Source organism: Drosophila subpulchrella, chromosome 3R, assembly GCF_014743375.2.
Source record: "Drosophila subpulchrella strain 33 F10 #4 breed RU33 chromosome 3R, RU_Dsub_v1.1 Primary Assembly, whole genome shotgun sequence".
Lineage (NCBI taxonomy): Eukaryota > Metazoa > Arthropoda > Insecta > Diptera > Drosophilidae > Drosophila > Drosophila subpulchrella.
The window spans coordinates 5,469,249-5,486,633 of NC_050609.1; the positions used below are offsets into that span (position 1 = coordinate 5,469,249).

General features: G+C 46.4%; 7 protein-coding genes across 8 annotated transcripts; 2 read left to right on the top strand and 5 right to left on the bottom strand.

The window, feature by feature from the left end:
• Positions 1 to 283: 283 nt before the first annotated feature.
• Positions 284 to 2,061, bottom strand: LOC119563412 (inactive non-canonical poly(A) RNA polymerase protein Trf4-2). Its single transcript, XM_037876780.1, has one exon. The coding sequence runs from the start codon at positions 1,804 to 1,806 to the stop codon at positions 586 to 588; it is 1,221 nt and encodes a 406-aa protein (XP_037732708.1). The 5' UTR covers positions 1,807 to 2,061; the 3' UTR covers positions 284 to 585.
• A 224-nt stretch (positions 2,062 to 2,285) lies between these two features.
• LOC119563331 (proteoglycan 4) lies at positions 2,286 to 4,869 on the bottom strand. Its single transcript, XM_037876676.1, has 4 exons — positions 4,764 to 4,869; positions 3,236 to 4,699; positions 3,105 to 3,185; positions 2,286 to 3,045 (listed from the first exon to the last, which is right to left on the bottom strand). The coding sequence occupies exons 1-4, from the start codon at positions 4,777 to 4,779 to the stop codon at positions 2,450 to 2,452; spliced, it is 2,157 nt and encodes a 718-aa protein (XP_037732604.1). The 5' UTR covers positions 4,780 to 4,869; the 3' UTR covers positions 2,286 to 2,449.
• Positions 4,870 to 5,492: 623 nt separating this feature from the next.
• On the top strand, positions 5,493 to 8,992 carry LOC119551392 (endoplasmin homolog). The gene is made up of 5 exons (XM_037860722.1): positions 5,493 to 5,667; positions 5,753 to 5,842; positions 5,949 to 6,031; positions 6,109 to 7,361; positions 7,770 to 8,992. Exons 1-5 carry the CDS (start codon positions 5,628 to 5,630, stop codon positions 8,665 to 8,667), a joined length of 2,364 nt encoding a protein of 787 aa, XP_037716650.1. The 5' UTR covers positions 5,493 to 5,627; the 3' UTR covers positions 8,668 to 8,992.
• Positions 8,898 to 11,224, bottom strand: LOC119551399 (uncharacterized protein CG4951). Of its 2 annotated transcripts, XM_037860734.1 has the most exons (7): positions 11,084 to 11,223; positions 10,575 to 11,029; positions 10,014 to 10,220; positions 9,857 to 9,949; positions 9,627 to 9,794; positions 9,345 to 9,552; positions 8,898 to 9,290 (listed from the first exon to the last, which is right to left on the bottom strand). In XM_037860734.1, the coding sequence occupies exons 1-7, from the start codon at positions 11,132 to 11,134 to the stop codon at positions 9,114 to 9,116; spliced, it is 1,359 nt and encodes a 452-aa protein (XP_037716662.1). In that variant the 5' UTR covers positions 11,135 to 11,223; the 3' UTR covers positions 8,898 to 9,113. The 2 variants fall into 2 exon arrangements, with proteins under 2 accessions (XP_037716662.1, XP_037716670.1); XM_037860742.1 differs by lacking the exon at positions 9,857 to 9,949 and having other exon boundaries at positions 11,084 to 11,224.
• Positions 11,225 to 12,438: 1,214 nt separating this feature from the next.
• LOC119557676 (membrane metallo-endopeptidase-like 1) lies at positions 12,439 to 15,042 on the top strand. Its single transcript, XM_037870548.1, has 2 exons — positions 12,439 to 13,693; positions 13,940 to 15,042. The coding sequence occupies exons 1-2, from the start codon at positions 12,545 to 12,547 to the stop codon at positions 14,945 to 14,947; spliced, it is 2,157 nt and encodes a 718-aa protein (XP_037726476.1). The 5' UTR covers positions 12,439 to 12,544; the 3' UTR covers positions 14,948 to 15,042.
• A 266-nt stretch (positions 15,043 to 15,308) lies between these two features.
• On the bottom strand, positions 15,309 to 16,143 carry LOC119557694 (mitochondrial transcription rescue factor 1). Its single transcript, XM_037870571.1, has 3 exons — positions 15,814 to 16,143; positions 15,674 to 15,746; positions 15,309 to 15,620 (listed from the first exon to the last, which is right to left on the bottom strand). The coding sequence occupies exons 1-3, from the start codon at positions 16,104 to 16,106 to the stop codon at positions 15,417 to 15,419; spliced, it is 570 nt and encodes a 189-aa protein (XP_037726499.1). The 5' UTR covers positions 16,107 to 16,143; the 3' UTR covers positions 15,309 to 15,416.
• Positions 16,144 to 16,168: 25 nt separating this feature from the next.
• On the bottom strand, positions 16,169 to 17,266 carry LOC119557685. The gene is made up of 2 exons (XM_037870559.1): positions 17,096 to 17,266; positions 16,169 to 17,036 (listed from the first exon to the last, which is right to left on the bottom strand). The coding sequence occupies exons 1-2, from the start codon at positions 17,191 to 17,193 to the stop codon at positions 16,196 to 16,198; spliced, it is 939 nt and encodes a 312-aa protein (XP_037726487.1). The 5' UTR covers positions 17,194 to 17,266; the 3' UTR covers positions 16,169 to 16,195.
• Between the last annotated feature and the right edge of the window lie 119 nt (positions 17,267 to 17,385).

Below are 17,385 nucleotides of genomic sequence, written 5' to 3' on the forward strand. Positions count from 1 at the left end.
AACATAACGGTATTGTGAATTCCCTTATAATATGAACAATATATAAGAAATATTGAAAACATATTTATCCACCTTTACTAAAGTGCTAAATATCCGAAATATCCGACGATTAAGGACAAATACCACTATTAACAGATAAATACCAAAGACAACACCTCCTTTTCCCTATGCCATCCCTATGCGAAAAAAGTTATCGATTGTTTAAATTTATACGTTTCTTTTTCAAAACCAAACTTTGAGTTAAAAATTGCTAAATTGAAATAAAAATTCAAATCTCTTATTCCGGCTTAAGTTGTATTTTATTTATAATATGTCACAAGTACAATTAGGCATTACATTTCTTTATCGCTATTTGGAGAATGTTTAGTTACTCAACTACATTGGCAGGTGTCATTTTGCATTCGAAAACATATTTCCTTTTTAAATGTAAAAGCTAATTGTTAATTAATAAATAAAAAATGCGATACATAGCCTATAATTGGTTTTTTTGTAGTTTTCATATGCCGAGCATAATAGGTATGCAAATAAATTGTTAAATGATATTTTGTTATAGTAAAATCACTAGTAGCATAATCGCCACCGTACTTAATTCAACTTAAGGTTGGCCAAGTTAGCATCTAAGTCTAGGTTCTGGGGCGGACCATCGCCGCATCGGCGAAATCCGTTCCGAACAGTCAGATGGCCGTCCGAGCGCTCGTCCTCGGAGGCGGAGGAGGTGGAGGAGCCGGTGAGCGCCGGTTGTCCCACGGGATTGGGACTAGAGGAAGCGGGCCCCACCAAGTGCTGGAAGTTGTACTGCACCCAAGCCCGGTAGTTGACTATGGACTGCGGCACCTCCACCATGTTGGCCAGAATGGGTCCCACGATTTTGGCCGAGTCGGAGTCCACCAGCTTGGAGAGCTTCATGAAGGCGGCCTCGAATCCTTGCATCACATGCAGCGCCGCATAGGAGCTCCTCCCGATGTCGTTCGTGGGCGTCACCGGATCCTCGATGCTGAGCACCGACCAGTTGTTTTCGCCCAGCGAGGAGCGAAGTCGCTCCTTCTCCACGCAGCCGCCGTCACCGAGAACCGAAATGCCGTACTTGAAGAAGTCGAACTTGCGGCCGTAGTAGTCCAGAAACTGGAGGAGCAGCAGGCCCAGCTTGTTGTTGGCATTATAGCGCTTACCGAGGCGCGCCTGCTGCTGCAGAAAGCTGATGACCATGAGGGTGAGGGCGTAGGACGAGACCCCGCCGCAACTGTAGACCTCATTCAGTCCTTGGAGGCTGAGATACTGCTTGAGCACCATGACCAGCTTGGGCAGCTCGGGGAACTGGCGGATGAAGTCCTTGATCAGCTCGGCGGCCTGGACGCCCGATGCGCCCGCATTGAAGGTCACATCGAACTTGATTCGGGATATGCGCTCCGTGAACTTGACCACCGGCACGGACGCCTTGTCGAGGACACTCACGGTGTCCGGATCCGTGACCCCCTGACTAACTAGCTCACTTTGCAGCTCATGCAGCAGACCGGGGTTCCAGTAGTAGCCGTGATGCACCACCAGGTCGATGTCCGAGTCGGGGAGGTTCAGACCAGTCCGGAATGAGCCGAAGACCTCCACGCATGCGCCTGGCCAGATGGAGAGAACCACATCCTCGATGCGACGCACTGCCTCCGCGCGCAAGTAGAACTCGGTGGGCGTGGACTGGATGTAGTTGTAGAACTGGTCGATCTCCTGATGGAGCAGGCACAGCGCCGAGACCCCGTTGCCGTAGGCCATTCCGGAAAGCTGCCACGGCTTCGCTGGATTCGCTGCGTCACACATTTTACGGGTCCGCTTTTTGTTTGGCGCGGAAAAGAAAATGAAAAAATAAATTCGCAAAGCGAAGAAAAAGCGAAAGGCGAATCAGAAAAACGCGAATAGCGCCGTTACTCGGACGGAGCTGCCAACTGATCTCGAATGGAGTGAAAAAGTTAACGTATTAATCACGTTAAAGTTTCCCAATTTAAACAAAAAAAAACTCTAATTTAAAAACAAATGAACAAAAGAACTCGCGAGTGAAGTGTAATTGTTTAAGTCCTCCGTACAAATGGTTGCCAAGTACTTGGAAGTTATCTGAAATAAAGGGGCACGCCTGCTGCGTTAAATTTTTTTCTTGACTAGTGTTGGAAAAGGCCGTAGTTTTCATTTACCTGTAGGTAACGTAATGTTTAACGCAATTTAGAAATTGTACCCGCATCCGAAAAAAAAAAACGTTTTGGTCCAATATTTAATGTTTTGTATTTAATAATGTACATAAAATATAATAAGTAAGCATTTCATAAAAATAATGGGCATAAAGACAGAGGAAAACCAATTTAATGGATCCTGCTGAAAAATAAAAATCTTCTTTATATCCTTGTGAAGCTAACATTAACGCGAATATGTGTATAAGGGTAAGTAAAGAAATAACGTTACAACTTAAGAACTAATCCTCCTCCAGGTGTCGACGATGCTGCATTTGAAGCTCGAAACGTCGATTCAGGCGCACTCCGCGAATGAACTGTCCTTTCTCCTTCTGGTCCTTTGTTGTCCTGCCCTTGAACATTTCAATGCGACGCTGGCGTCGCTCCGCCAGTTTGTTATCCTGCGAATCTGCCGGTTTGCTGGAAAACGTGGCGTTGAATGTCTTGACCATGGAGGTGGACAGATTGAAGGCTGGCTTTGGAGCCACATTCAGGGCGGGAGCGGTGGTCTTCAAGGGCAATCGGGATGAGTTGAGCTTATTCGAGGGGCGCTCAATTACCATGCTTCGATCGGCGGGCATGTCGATCTTCTTCAGCGCTTTTGGACGAGGGCGCTCCTCTACTGAAGTGGAACTCTGGGGTTTCTTGGCCGTCGATCCCGGCAGTTGCTTCTGCACTGAGTTGGTCAGCACCTTGGCGCGTTCCGCCTTGCGTTCGACGTGGTCCAGCAGGCTCTCCATCTTGGCAAACTGCTTCTCATGCATGGCAGCAAAATTGGGCATCTTGGTGCGCTTATTCACCTTGCTGGGTGTGATGGTTCTGTTAAGCGGAATAACTCCTGAGGGGGTAAACCGTTTGTATTATTTAGTATGGTTATAAATCTGATTATATACATACCCCTACTCGGCTTCGGAATCTTGCTCACTTTGCAGCGGTTCTCATCTAATGACTTTGAGCGCCTGCGGCGATTATTAACATCTGAAAAGACAAGTTAAGTAAAGGTCTAATAATAATAATATGGAACTTACTACTTATCTGAAGTCCCTTCCAGCGCTCATCAATGTCCTCGACATTGGCAATCTCAATGGGACTCTGAAAGGATACAGTTCGCGACACGGTGTTATTCCAATCGCTGGCCGACTTTGAACGTTTGCGTTCGTACTTCGGTTCTTCAGCCTTCATAGAGTCTTTATTCATGTGCTTATTATCAAATGCCTCAACTGTTTCTGTGAAATTAAAGACCGGCCTTGCCTTATAGGGCGTGGGGAATCGAAAGCCCTTCGATTTCGTAGGCTTCGATGCCTTTGGCGAGGCAACATCGGCCAGATTCAAAATTGTTTGGTTCTGGTCATCTGCTGTGGTAAGCACCACTTTAATCGCCGCTTTTTCCTCAGCAATTTTGGGCTTGGGAATGCAAGCTTCTGGCTGTTTATCGGGGCTGACAACCAGGATAGCACTTGCATCAAGATTGGAAGTGCTAATCAGGATAACACTTTCATCCGAATCTTTTTTCTCCTCGGCATCGTAAGTGGTGTTGAGGGGCGATTTTTCTGGTTCATCCAGATCTTCATTTTCTACCAAGAGTGATGGCATCTCTTCCTCAGGAACGACTGGCACATTAGCTACTAGTTTGTCTTCATTCAGTTTAGCAGGCCTTGTGGTTTCACTAGCTTGTTCATCTTTCTCATCATGTTTTTGATCATCATTATCTTCTACTGGACTCAACTTGTCTTCCTCTTCAACTGCCTCCTCTTTGTTCTTATCCTGTGGAGCAGTGAGTGTGGTGTCTCCAGCTTGTATCTCTGGCTCATCTTCCTGGCTATCCATTTCAAGAGGGGATAAGCCCAGTTCATATGCTTCAGCTACCTTATTATATTTGGATGGATTTTCCTTCTCGCTCTCTGCAGCCTGCGGTTTACCTTGCTGCTCCACTTCTTCTACCAAGTCTGTTGGAACCTCTGCAGTCTCCTCTTGATCCTGCGGCTTCTCCTCTGGTACTTCAAACTTTGTTTCCTGCTTTTCTTCAATCTTATCCTCTGGCATTTCCTTCTCCTTTTTTTGCTTCTTGGTGGTCACGCACTTGGACTTGCGGGTGCGCTTGCGCGAATTCCTGCCCACCTCCGCGGAGCTCCACTTCTGGGTGGAGGTCTCCCCGTTCTCGGGATTGCCTTCTATTGCCTCGGCTATAACCTTCTTGGCGGACCTTACTATAATATCGTCGTAGTCGATCGCAGGACGCACACTTTTCCTGCAACTGCGACGCGGGGTTTCGGTGGCTGGGCGAAGATTGCCAGGAGTGCCCGGAGTCTTGGGAGGATCAGGCTGTGTTGGCGAATCCTTCTCCGAGGTGGCGTTCATTCGTCTGAGCACAGCTCTGCGCGTCTTCCTGGCAACTGGAGTGCCCGCCGCGACTGAAAATTGTGCATTCCGATTGGCGTCTTCGTTTTCCTGGTCGTTCGGCGCCAAGACGCCAACATCAATAGCGTCATTATCTGCAGTGTTTGGAGGTAAGCAATATAAAGACCAGCTAATGCGTACACTTCACTTTGTATTTACCAATATTCGACTCCATTTTCACTTTTATTTTTCGATTTTCGGACGGAATAGAAAATGCTAGGGAAATTCAATCTGTACGTTTTTTTTAAAGCTGAGTAGTGATGGACAAAACATCGAAGCATCGATTCATTGTTGATATCGAGGTTTGCCCATCGCTAGAAAAACAGCTAGCGAGTGCACCCTCCCAACTAAGCGGAGACACATCCCCGACAAAACTGACCGCGGCATTTTAACAAAATACGGTCTCCTATAATGTAATTAAAATCCTCCGCCGCTGGTCCGCCACTGTTAGAAAAGCGTTATATCTTAACATTTTGGTTAAAAAACCGATTATTTAAGATAATGTTAAGCATTTGATTGCGACTAACACAAACAGAATACGCCCCCAATAGACGTTTCCAGAACCTTTTCTCCAACCCTGCGCAGCGGAGGTGTTGTCAGTTTAGCTATTCTACATAGCTTTTATCAATAGCAGATGGCGGAAAAACATGCTGTTACAATGTGATGAGCAAGGGACTAATCAGACAGAAACCTAAATTCAGCTGTTCATTTATTTTAAATATCTATATAAATTCATAAAATTTTCGATTTTCTTCTCTAGCGTTTTATCGCTACCATCAGCATCTGGCTACTTCTAGCCTTTTTCAATGCCAGTTTAGCTTGTTTTTTTAATTGACCCAAAGAGTTGGCAACCCTGTCTCCGTGGGGGATTTAAAGGCCGTTTCCCCGTGCGTCGGCGTCATTCGAAAAAAATCAAAGCGGGCGTCGCAAGTGCGGAATAATTTATTGTCTTTGTTATTCGTGACGTGGCCTTTTGCCGGAGCAACTGATAGCTCGTCCTCGTAAATCCAGTTATCTGCGATCATGAAGTACTTTTTGCTGTTGGGGCTGCTGCTTTTCGCAGGTACGTTTCGTTTTGCCACGCCGCAACGCCCCCGAAATACCGGTGTTTTAACCTAATTAATTCGTGTTCCGTTCTCGCTGGTTAGGCATCAATCAAATCGCCGCCGAGGAGGATGAAACGGCAACGGAGACCATCGATTTGGACCTGGGATCCTTCAAGGAGGGCTCCCGAACCGGTAGGTAGACACGCCCCCCAGCGAGTTGTGCAATTTTCGTTGGTACACGTCAGCGTTCCGAATGGGTCTTAATAGCCGCCCCCTTTTCTCTATTCCGAACCCGCAGATGCCGAAACCCTGAAGCGCGAGGAGGAGGCTATCCAATTGGATGGTTTGAATGTGGCGCAACTGAAGGAAATTCGCGAGAAGGTGGGTTCACACCGGATGATCCAATAAGTACACGTATGACCGGGATTTCCCTTCTCTTTTCTCCCTTGCCCCTGCAGGCCGAGAAGTTCACCTTCCAAACGGAGGTCAACCGCATGATGAAGCTCATCATCAACTCGCTGTACCGCAACAAGGAGATCTTCCTGCGTGAACTGATCTCCAACGCCTCCGATGCCATCGACAAGATCCGCCTGCTGGCCCTGTCCAACAGCAAGGAGCTGGAGACCAATCCGGAGCTGCACATCCGCATCAAGGCCGACAAGGAGAACAAGGCGCTGCACATCATGGACTCTGGCATTGGCATGACACACCAGGATCTGATCAACAACCTGGGCACAATCGCCAAGTCTGGCACTGCCGATTTCCTGGCCAAGATGCAGGATCCCAGCAAGTCAGAGGGACAGGACATGAACGACATGATTGGACAGTTCGGTGTGGGCTTCTACTCGGCCTTCCTGGTCGCCGACCGTGTGGTGGTGACCACCAAGCACAACGACGACAAGCAGTACATCTGGGAGTCGGACGCCAACAGCTTCACCATCACCGAGGATCCCCGTGGCGATACCCTGAAGCGAGGATCCGTGATCTCGCTGTACCTGAAAGAAGAGGCCCAGGACTTCCTGGAGCAGGAAACCGTCCGCGAGCTCATCCGCAAGTACTCGCAGTTCATCAACTTCCCCATCCGCTTGTGGACCAGCAAGACTGTCGAAGAGGAGGTGCCCGTGGAGGAGGAGGCCAAGCCCGAGAAGACTGAGGATGACGTGGAGGAGGAGGACGCCAAGGTCGAGGAAGCCGAAGATGAGAAGCCCAAGACCAAGAAGGTTTCGAAGACCATCTGGGACTGGACCCTGATCAACGACAGCAAGCCCATCTGGACCCGCAAGCCCGCCGAGGTGACCGAGGATGAGTACACCAGCTTCTACAAGAGCCTGACCAAGGACTCCAGCGAGCCCCTGTCCCAGACGCACTTCATCGCCGAGGGTGAGGTGACCTTCAAGAGTTTGCTCTACGTGCCCAAGGTGCAGCCATCCGAGTCCTTCAACCGCTACGGAACCAAGTCTGACAACATCAAGCTGTACGTGCGCCGTGTCTTCATCACCGACGAGTTCAACGACATGATGCCCAACTATCTGAGCTTCATCCGCGGTGTCGTCGACTCCGATGACCTGCCCCTAAACGTTTCCCGCGAGACCCTGCAGCAGCACAAGCTCATCAAGGTGATCAAGAAGAAGCTGGTCCGCAAGGTGCTCGATATGCTCAAGAAGATCGACAAGGACGCCTACGAGAAGTTCTGGAAGGAGTTCTCCACCAAGTAAGTGTTGTCCATTTTTCTTTTTTTAAATGGAGCTGATAAGAAATCCGCAAAATCCATGCACTTTATAATATTGACCGTAGTGACGTGTATTTTTATTCAGAGTCTTAAGTGATAAGAGTTCACTTTTTCGGTGAACTCAAGATTTATTTCAAAAGCTTTGGTTTTTTATATTTCCGGCGAAACATTTATTTAAATTTTGTGGGAATTTCTGTGGTAATTAAGATTCTCTATTATAAAAACACTTGAATAGATAAGATAAGAAGTTCCGCCAAGTCAACGCAATATTAAAATATTGACCATAGTGACGTGTACATTTTGGAGGAATTATTTTTTCAAGGAACTATAAATGCTTCTATAGATACTTAAAATTTCCCTGCTAATTACTATTACTTCTTTAAATTGCAGCATCAAATTGGGTGTGATGGAGGATCCCAGCAACCGATCGCGTCTCGCTAAGCTGCTCCGCTTCCAGACATCCAACGGAAAGGGCGTTACCTCGCTGGCCGAGTACAAGGAGCGCATGAAGGCCAAGCAGGAGCACATCTACTACATCGCCGGTGCCAACCGCGCTGAGGTCGAGAAGTCGCCCTTCGTGGAGCGTCTGCTGTCCAAGGGTTACGAAGTTCTGTACCTGGTGGAGGCCGTCGATGAGTACTGCATCTCCGCCCTGCCCGAATTCGATGGCAAGAAGTTCCAGAACGTGGCCAAGGAGGGATTCCAGCTGAACGAGTCCGAGAAGAGCAAGAAGAACTTTGAGTCGCTGAAGACTTCCTTCGAGCCGCTGGTAAAGTGGCTGAACGATGTGGCTCTCAAGGATCTTATCTCCAAGGCCCAGGTGTCCGAGCGTCTGAGCAACTCCCCATGCGCCCTGGTGGCCGGCGTCTTCGGCTGGACCGGCAACATGGAGCGTCTGGCCATGTCCAATGCCCATCAGAAGTCTGACGATCCTCAGCGCACCTACTACCTCAACCAGAAGAAGACCCTTGAGATTAACCCCAGGCATCCTCTGATGCGCGAGCTTCTGCGTCGCGTGGAGGCCGATGAGGCTGATGATACCGCCAAGGACATGGCTGTGATGATGTTCCGCACCGCCACCCTGCGGTCTGGATACATGCTCCAGGAGACTTCCCAGTTCGCCGACAGCATTGAGCAGATGATGCGCCAGACCTTGGGAGTCTCGCAGACCGAACAGGTGGAGATCGATGAGGATGAGGAGGACGATGCCGAGGAGCCGGCGACCGCCAGCCAGGAGAGCGCGAGCGCTGACGACGAGGAGGAGGATCAGCAGCACGACGAGCTGTAAACTGCATCACCCATAGTCCACATAGATTGTACATAAGAGTGTGGAGGTCAGACTGAGTTCTAAACAAGCACTTGCCGGGCGTTTCATCATCATTACTCCCTAGCATGTCCGTAGATTTTAAGTAAAGCAAATTCGTAATCCTTCGCCGATGTTGTCATCACCGCCAGTCGCCCAGAGAGCACTCCATTTCACCCAACACACTCTCTACATTCGGTCGCTTAAGCGTTTTCTTTTTTCGAAAGCATATGATAAATGTATTTATACAATGTAATGAGTAATACAAAACAGATTCCATTCAAAATAAAGAAAGACAAATGAATTTTAACAAGTGCCTATTCCAAATCGGAATGTAACAAGTTCAACGGCGGCGGAATCTGCATTTGCCACATTTTAAAAAGCTATCTAATGCGCAATAATGAAATATGCTAATGTAGAACAGGATTGGATCAGTCATCAAGATCGGAACACAATGGTTCATTGTTGAAGGCCTTCAGATATGAGTTGTACTTCGTTTGGTCACGGATTTGCTGCAGCGCATCCGAATGCGATAGCTTGTAAGTGTCCATGAAGAGGCGCACTATCCACAGCGGTAGCAATCCGTTTACAAGAAGCGTCGTGTGATTCTAACAATCGGGAAGTTTTTAGATATATTCAATTCTAAAAAGCCCCAAACTTACGCTTCGACTGCTGTAAACTTCGCCCAGTTTCTTGAGCATCTTCTGATGAATGTTCGCGTTGAGTATGTCAATAATTTCCATGTGATCAATATTCATATAGCCGACAGTGCGTGGCTTAAACTCCCGCTCCTTGAACAGCTTATCAAAGTCGCTGCGATACTTTTCGAAAGTGTTCATGACATCGTCTTCGCCCAATTCCTTTAAGAGTCTGGTATAATCAAAAGATCGGAGGTTGAAGGCAATTTCGTAAGCACTTTATTTTCATCCAGTTGAATCACTTACAAAATCTCAACTTCCCGCGGCTTTGGCATGTCCAGCATGCTGTCCAGCCGCTGCAGAGCATCGAACCGGGCTCCGTCCATCTGCTCCACCTTCAGTGCCTTAACAGGCGACGGCGAAATACGTTTCACCTTGGACTTGGAACCCTTGCTCTTGCTGCCCTTCGCCTCGCTGAAAATGCACCCACAGAAATGGTTAATATCGGTCCTTACAGCCCAAACTCTAACGCGTACCCTAAGACGAAATTTTTAAAACGACCCGGACGCATGGGTGATCGGCCGGAGCGGCGTGCAGGTTTCGACTCGACAGAGCTGGCTCTGGAATTTCTGCGAATACATCAATACGCCTTGAGTCCTCTAACATCTCCCAACGAAAGTGCTTTCAACTTACCTTTGTACTGGACTCTGGGCTCGCTTTATGCGGCTTCCTTGCCGAGAAGAGCTAGTGCTGCTGGAGGACTTCTCTTTTTCGCCACCCTGGGAAATGGATCTGCGTTCGCGCTTGACCTTGGCAGGCGGTTGGCGGCATCCACCGAAAATGTCACCGTCATCGTCGTCGTCGTCGTCGGCATCAATGTGCTTGGGCTTTGAGTTTACTCTAAGGGGAATATGTATAAAACAGTCATGACAATCAGATATCAGATGTGGGGATGTTTTTCCCAACAATTACAAAGTTCAGTTCTAACTAAACATTAAAGCTAAATAATTAATAATGGAATACAAATCATATAAGCATAAGGAACCTAGTCAAAGCGAGGTAACTAAATACAAAAGCATTGCAAATGGCTTAAAAAGATATGCATAACAGAAGTGTTTTAGATGACTTACTAAATAACAATACAACAACTACTTTTAAAATTCTCGCAATGGCTGGCTAATGGTTTTAAGGATACATAGCAGTGAGATTACATAGGTTTCAAACTAAAATGATGTCTTCTAAAGGGTTTCCTACCCCGCTTTTGGCTTGGACGCCAAGTTGGCTTCCTTGCCCTTGCTAAAATTGGTGATGCGGCCGGAACCGTTGGGTTCTGCTTCCGTGGCAAGTTTGCGCTTGCTGGGAATGACGGCCACGACGGTGGTGTCTTCGTGCGTTATGTACTGCAGTTGGAGATCCAGGCTGAGGTCATTGGAGGTCAGTTCCGCGTCGGCCAGAAGACTGAGCGTGGCAGGATGCGGATTTTTGGTGGCCTGGACGCGCACATTGATGTGATCGATGAGGAGATCGGTGTCCAGCTTGTGGGCCTCCTGCCAGTGCTTCAGGTTCTCGAACAGGCGCCACAGACCACTCTCAATGCGGCCCCAGCGATCCGCGGTCATCCAGTGGAAAACATTCTTGGGTTCCCGCTTAAAATGGGTCACAGGTGTCGGCAGAACTTTAAAAGTGCACGCGACGCGATGGCTCCTGTACTGAAATGGGAATCCATTAGGCCATTGCCGCTAGCAGTGTTTGGTGGCTTTTACCTGATAAATTTGCGAAACTAATTGGCAATCACCGGTGGCGGAAAATGACATTTTTACAAAACAAAATTTCACTGCGTCCTGATGTGACCGTTTCGTCGTGATTTTCGTGATTTTTCAAAACGTAGTACGTAACGTACCCGAACGTAAGTGTCAGTGAAAAAGCGAGATGCAAGATGCTTCCCAAAACGTAAGCCAACGTAAGAGTCAGTAAAAAAGGGAGATAGCCTCAGCGTAAGTGTCAGTAAAAAAGCGAGATGGCAAGATGGAGAATGGAAGATGAGGAAAATCAACAACAATTAACTTCGGCGAGAACTCTGGGAACCCTGGGAGTGTACTCGCTATCGATATGTCTATCGATTGGAGCCAATCGATTTTATTATCGTAGTTAGAGCGCTGAAATGTTGAAATTTAAACTGAAGGGAATGATATGTTCACGGTTTATTATAATGCGAAATTAGTTTTTATAAAATTTGTTACAACAATAAAAACTACCCAGGAGACTTACTCCATTTGGTAAAAATAATAATAATATCTTCCAGCAGCCACTTTTTTAAGTAACTCACTTTCAAGTATGTTCTTTGATAAACAATCTTTTATTCTATTTTATATTTTATTCTATTTAAATAAAAAATGCTATCCCTAGACCTAAAATCCCTCAGTGGTTTAGATCAGTTTCCGAAGATGCCTTCTTTACTTTTGATCTAAATTATAATACCCTTATTTAGTGTATAAAAAGGGGCGTATGTTGAAAATAACATTTAGATAAAAATGGCTTTACGAGCGGCGGCGATTATTTCCCAGTTTCTTTAAAATTTCTACGAACTAAAAGTATGGGAAATGGTCGCAGTAATAAACGTCATAAACAAATTAATAAATTGGGCTTTTAGAGAATAACTGAGAGAATGTCAATGAATGAACGCGCTAATCAATGAATGATTTGGAACTTACAAATCGTTATCTCCAACAGCAAGTGGCTTAGGTCAAGTCTTGGCAAGAGAACAGAACACAGTGTAGCAAAATGATTTCATTAGTTCGTAATAGGAATATTACCCTAAATAATAATCTAAAATATAATATAATAATATAATAAAATATAATTACAAATAGTTGTTAGGGTCAGCATACCTAAGTTCTCATAATAGCTTTCTTAAATACCACGATGCTAATTAACATTATTCAAATAAATGCGGTAGAATGAAAACTTTAGAGGGTGAAAGTGAGTTTTATGATGTCATAATGATGCCTCCACCAAAATCTCGGTTGTCCAGTGTTATTCGCCGATATGGTTGCGAATAAAGCACATGCTGTCCGGATCGGAGAGACTCGGATTCGGCAGTTGTTCAGTTTCCAATCGCGTTCCGGATTAAACAGTCGAGCTTGTTGTGTTTTCAAATAATACGGGTCAATCGATGATTAGCCGCACTACTTAACTACATATTATACAAGCTGCATGCGTGCCCTATGAATCAGGGCAACATGTTTTCAATCTCGAATCGCTTGCGATTGCCCTTATTTACGGGACTAGTTTACATCCTGATCTGGGGATTTTTGTTAAGCTGCGAGGCCAGGAGCATTGGGGATGAATCCCGAGAAAATACGATTACAGATGACACGACGGAGTTCCTTAGATCCTACGGCGCACTGATGAAGTCCTATATGAACATGAGCGTCGATCCCTGTGAGGATTTCTACGAGTACGCCTGCGGAAACTGGAAGAATGTTAAGCCACCGCAGCGAACAACCAACAAGCGGAGCAATCTCCTGGACATTATCTATACACTGACCGCGGTGACGGAGGAGCTGATGACCAGGACGCAACTGGCAGAGGCACTCAATGTGTCTGCCGAACTCCTTGTTGCGCAAAGATTCTATAATTCCTGCCTCGCGGCTGAGGTATTTCCGCTTCCGTCCGCCGATCCCGCTTATCTATCGCTTATCAGGTCGATTGGTGGATTCCCCGCCGTCGATGGGGATGCTTGGAACGCGTCCAGGTTCAGTTGGTTCAACATGAGTGCTCATCTCACCAACTATGGGGCCCATGGACTGATCCTCGACAGGATTATGCCGCAGTATCCCTTCCAGCCGTATTTTAAGCTCCCAGAACTGGGCTTCGACTCCAACGTTCACACGGATAACATCGCCAACAAAAGTTCAAGGGCCTACGAGATGAACGAGAAGCGGATGCACAATTACCTGAAGGCCTTCAATCTCACAGAGGATAAAATCGAATCCGTGATCTCTGGCGTCTTTGACTTTTGGCGCGAAGCGCTCACTATTGAAGATATGTTTGGAGGTGATAATAATAGGTGTGAGGCCTTGACCGAACTTAAAAATGTGACTGAATTTGACCAATGGAGGAACTACTACGAGATCGCTTGGGATGGCAAGGACTTCTATAACGGTTCGGCTTATGGTGAATTTTGTGACTTTTACTACACGGAGCTGGACAAGGTGTGCGCCAAGCACCAGGAGGCAGTGGCCAACTATCTAGCCATGGTGCTCCTCTACCGCATGGACGCCAAGCTGAAGGACAAGGAGTACCAGAAGGATCACTGTCTGCTGCTCGTCCAGAGCACGATGTCCCATCTCTTCAACAAGCTCTACATGGCGGTGAGTTTAGTATAAGTTTATAAACTTTAAAAGGTTTCTAAAAGTATGCTTCAAAATCTATCCAAATAAAACTCTCGTTAAAAGTAAAGGACTCAACGCATAGACCAACCCAATAAAGCTACAGTGTCCAAATGTTTATGGTTTTGCTTAAAATTAATAAGAATACAATTTTCACTAATCATTAAGCCGTACATTTTCCTAGGGAACTACATAAACTTGCCTAATCCGATTCCCTTTAATCAACAGGAACATTTTAGCGAGGACACCCATTCCGAGATCTCTGCCATGGTGACGGAACTGCGAAAGTCCCAGCGTCAGGTGCTCGAGAACGTCGAGTGGCTAGACACGGAGACGCGACGAGAGGCTCTGCTCAAGGAGTCCACCATTACACCGGTGATTGGCAGCTATAAGGACGAGGAGCTCACCGACCTCCTGATCCGTCAGATCGGGAATCTGTCCCTGGCTGAGGATAACTACGCCCAGAACATTATCAACTTGCGTAGGTTGGGTACCACTCTATGGCGCCACAAGGGCCTGCACTTCGAAGAGATTTCCACAGATGCGAAGCCGCTGGAACTGCTTAATGGGATGCAGGTGAATGCCTTCTACTACAACTTGGACAACTCGATCTATGTAATGGCTGGTATACTACATCCGCCTGCGTATCACCGTTCGTGGCCCGACTCCCTCAAGTTTGGCACCCTGGGCTACCTTGTAGGCCATGAGTTGACCCACGGCTTCGATACTGTGGGCTCCACTTTTGACAGCAATGGTGAGATGCGCAATTGGTGGTCCAGGAAATCGGAGGGAGTCTTCCAGGAACGGGCCAAATGCTATGTGGACCATTTTAACAACTACTTGATACCGGAGATCAATCGCAAGGTCAATGGCGACGAGACCAAGGATGAGAATATAGCCGACGCCGGCGGATTGAGGCAAGCGCTTTCCGCCTATCGGAGTTACATGAAGCAGCTTCGAAGAAGGGACGAGGATGTCGAGACACTGGCGCCCAAGAACGTGCAGATGCCTGGCCTCGATTTGTCGCCGGAACAGCTTTTCTTCCTTGGATTCGCGCAGCTGTGGTGTGCCGCCTACGAGGAGGAGCACTACTGGGAGGAGCTCAACCATGAGCATACAAGCGATAAGTACCGGGTCCTGGGGGCCGTCTCAAACAACGACGACTTCGCTGAGGTCTACAAATGTGCGCTGGGCACACCCATGCATCCAAAAGAAGAGTCCTGTCGCATTTGGTAGTCTGAACTCTACCAACATAATATCAATAAAAAGCTGTAAACTTTCATAAAAATGTAGATAAAGCAATAAAAGGGTTAAAAGCAAGAAATTATACACGTAGTCCAGTTTTCTTAAATGTGTCTTTTCCTATATATAAATAAAAATACAATTTTAAGGTTCCTGTATTTAAATTAAACTGAAAAAGTTGGAATATTTTACCACACTTCGCTGAAGAATTCGCGCTATCAATTTGTTATTTTTAGTTTGTCAAAAACAGCTATTTCTTCAGAAGGGGATATCGCAACGGGATTAAATCTCTAAATAATTTTTTTAAACTCATCATTAACACTAGATCTATCATCTTAAACCCCACATCCTTCACTTTTTGAAATTTTATTTATAACTTACTCGAATACAACCCTCGTGCAATTAAATGAGAATGCCATTTCTAATTTACTAAGCAGCATCATCAATTTCTTCCTAACTTGATTTAATGAGCGACGTGTTCCGAGGATTTAAAGGCGTTGGGTCCTCTGTAGTTCTCTACCAGCAGGGATTTGTAGCGACGCAGGTGAACACTGAGTCCCTCTTCGCGTTCGCTGGCGGAGAGGATGGAGACGCGGGCCACGACCAGGTGAGAAGGATTCGTCTGGCTAAAACCTCTGATCACATCGATGTCATCGCCGATATCGAGCTGAAAATGGGACTTGTTAGCTTGGATTTTATATCAGAATGGATGGTTCTAACCTGGGCACTCTTCTTGGCCAGCTTTTTTCCATTGACTCTTATCTTGCTCTCATAGAAATTTAGTTCCACTTTGCTGAGGGAGAAGATTCAACATGTTTTTTTGGGAGCACTAAGTTTGAGTTTCTGGGAAATATTCTTACTTCCTGGCCATGCCCAGGCCAGCTTTCAGCAAAAGATCAGCACGCAGCGAGTTCACCTTGGTCTTGACCACCTTGGAGTCCCTTTCGTCCTTGAAATCCTCATCATCCTCGTCGTCGCTGTCCAAATCATCCGACGCTCGCGAGGATTTCTTGTCGTATTTCAACAAGGCAACGCTGGTGTGCAAGGGAGCCTGGAGTCTGGAGTTGGCTGGCAATTTAAGCAGGCTTCTGGCCGGGATTGGCGTCTTTAGGGATCTACCTAGCCTCGTTATTTGCCGTAAACTTCGGAGCATTTTGTGTGCGAGCGGCTTAAAAATTACGATAACAAACTGAATAACATAACCTAAAACTACAGCTGATGCGGTCGCGTTGCCAACTATTATTAGGATTTGCTGTTTGCCTGATTCGACTTTTTGTTTCGCTTCTTTTTGGGTTTTTTGTCGGGATTAGGACGAACTTGGTGGACAGTAAGAGGTCGATAGGTCTGCAGATCTTTGGGCAGAAAGTCATCTTCATCGGGCTCCGCTGCATCAACAATTTGCTCCACTTCCATGGGTTCCAGAAGTGGGGATTTCTCTTTTTTCACTTCCACCTTTTTACTTTTGCCTTTCATGGCCAAATTGCTGAGCGCATTGCCCAGTTTTTGGGTCTCCACCTGGACATCCTCGCGGTCCAGCCTTATAGAGGGTTTTTCCGCAGAGAAGGATATGAAATCATCATCCCAATCCTTTTTTTCCACTTTTGGAAGAGGTTTCTCCTTTGTATCTTCGGTTGGTTGGGTATATATTGGCACGTTCTTAAGTTTCTTGTGGATTTTAGGTATAATCTTTTTGGCAGGTGGCGCTTTCCTCTGTCGGGCAGCAACCCACTGCTCCAGCTCCGTACTTATAGCACCTAAATCCAAAGGTAAGGCCAAGCAAACTGCCTTTACCCCAAAGATTTCCTGAGTAAGCTCCTCCAGTTTGGGTTGTGCATAGATGGGCGCCGTGGAAACCTTGACGGATGCACTGGTGGCTATTAAACGGATCAGATGGGCTGGTCGCAGGCTCAAAGAAACTAGCAAGCAGGAAAAACGCTGGGAGTTTATGGCACGCAGGGAGCTTGCCAGGCCAAGATTAATACCAAATCGAGAAGCAAACGATTTTGTTTCTCCCGCGCTTTTTTCTCTGGCCTTTTGAAAGATCTGACAAAACTGTTGAACTTCCTCATCCGACAAAACAGGGCTAAAAGTCAATAAAAACAACCTGTTGATCGTTATTTCCAAACTTAATGACTGCCTCACCTGTGCTGTTTATACGGGTTGGCCAGAATAGTGCGCAACTTGGGTAGCATTTTCTTCTTGCCCTTGGCTTCTTTCTGTTTTATGTTGGCCAAACTCATATTTAAGTTATAAAGTTTAAGAAAATAGGAAAATTGTTAGCCAAAACAAAAATGTGTTTAGCCTAGTGTGGCTGTCTTTCCAATTCTTAAATATATTTATCCGCGTTGCCAGCTACTTCAACAAAAATACTAAAATTACCAAACAACATAAAATTTAAAATGCCGCCATTATTTAAAATTACAATCTTTTCT

Excerpts from the sequence above, each read along its gene's own strand:
- LOC119557685 (XM_037870559.1), bottom strand. The coding sequence starts at position 17,193 with ATGAGTTTGGCCAACATAAAACAGAAAGAAGCCAAGGGCAAGAAGAAA. Across the intron at positions 17,037-17,095 it reads AACCCGTATAAACAGCACAG|CCCTGTTTTGTCGGATGAGG; the intron begins GTGAGGCAGTCA and ends ATTGACTTTTAG.
- LOC119563412 (XM_037876780.1), bottom strand. The coding sequence starts at position 1,806 with ATGTGTGACGCAGCGAATCCAGCGAAGCCGTGGCAGCTTTCCGGAATG.
- LOC119557694 (XM_037870571.1), bottom strand. The coding sequence starts at position 16,106 with ATGCTCCGAAGTTTACGGCAAATAACGAGGCTAGGTAGATCCCTAAAG. Across the intron at positions 15,747-15,813 it reads GGCCTGGGCATGGCCAGGAA|CAAAGTGGAACTAAATTTCT; the intron begins GTAAGAATATTT and ends CTTCTCCCTCAG. Across the intron at positions 15,621-15,673 it reads TGGCCAAGAAGAGTGCCCAG|CTCGATATCGGCGATGACAT; the intron begins GTTAGAACCATC and ends TCCCATTTTCAG.
- LOC119551399 (XM_037860734.1), bottom strand. The coding sequence starts at position 11,134 with ATGTCATTTTCCGCCACCGGTGATTGCCAATTAGTTTCGCAAATTTAT. Across the intron at positions 10,221-10,574 it reads GCGTCCAAGCCAAAAGCGGG|AGTAAACTCAAAGCCCAAGC; the intron begins GTAGGAAACCCT and ends TATTCCCCTTAG. Across the intron at positions 9,795-9,856 it reads TTTAAAAATTTCGTCTTAGG|CGAGGCGAAGGGCAGCAAGA; the intron begins GTACGCGTTAGA and ends GTGCATTTTCAG.
- LOC119551392 (XM_037860722.1), top strand. The coding sequence starts at position 5,628 with ATGAAGTACTTTTTGCTGTTGGGGCTGCTGCTTTTCGCAG. Across the intron at positions 5,668-5,752 it reads GGGGCTGCTGCTTTTCGCAG|GCATCAATCAAATCGCCGCC; the intron begins GTACGTTTCGTT and ends CTCGCTGGTTAG. Across the intron at positions 7,362-7,769 it reads TGGAAGGAGTTCTCCACCAA|CATCAAATTGGGTGTGATGG; the intron begins GTAAGTGTTGTC and ends TTTAAATTGCAG.
- LOC119557676 (XM_037870548.1), top strand. The coding sequence starts at position 12,545 with ATGAATCAGGGCAACATGTTTTCAATCTCGAATCGCTTGCGATTGCCC. Across the intron at positions 13,694-13,939 it reads TCAACAAGCTCTACATGGCG|GAACATTTTAGCGAGGACAC; the intron begins GTGAGTTTAGTA and ends TTTAATCAACAG.
- LOC119563331 (XM_037876676.1), bottom strand. Across the intron at positions 3,186-3,235 it reads GAAGGGACTTCAGATAAGTA|ATGTTAATAATCGCCGCAGG; the intron begins GTAAGTTCCATA and ends TTGTCTTTTCAG. Across the intron at positions 3,046-3,104 it reads GATTCCGAAGCCGAGTAGGG|GAGTTATTCCGCTTAACAGA; the intron begins GTATGTATATAA and ends TTACCCCCTCAG.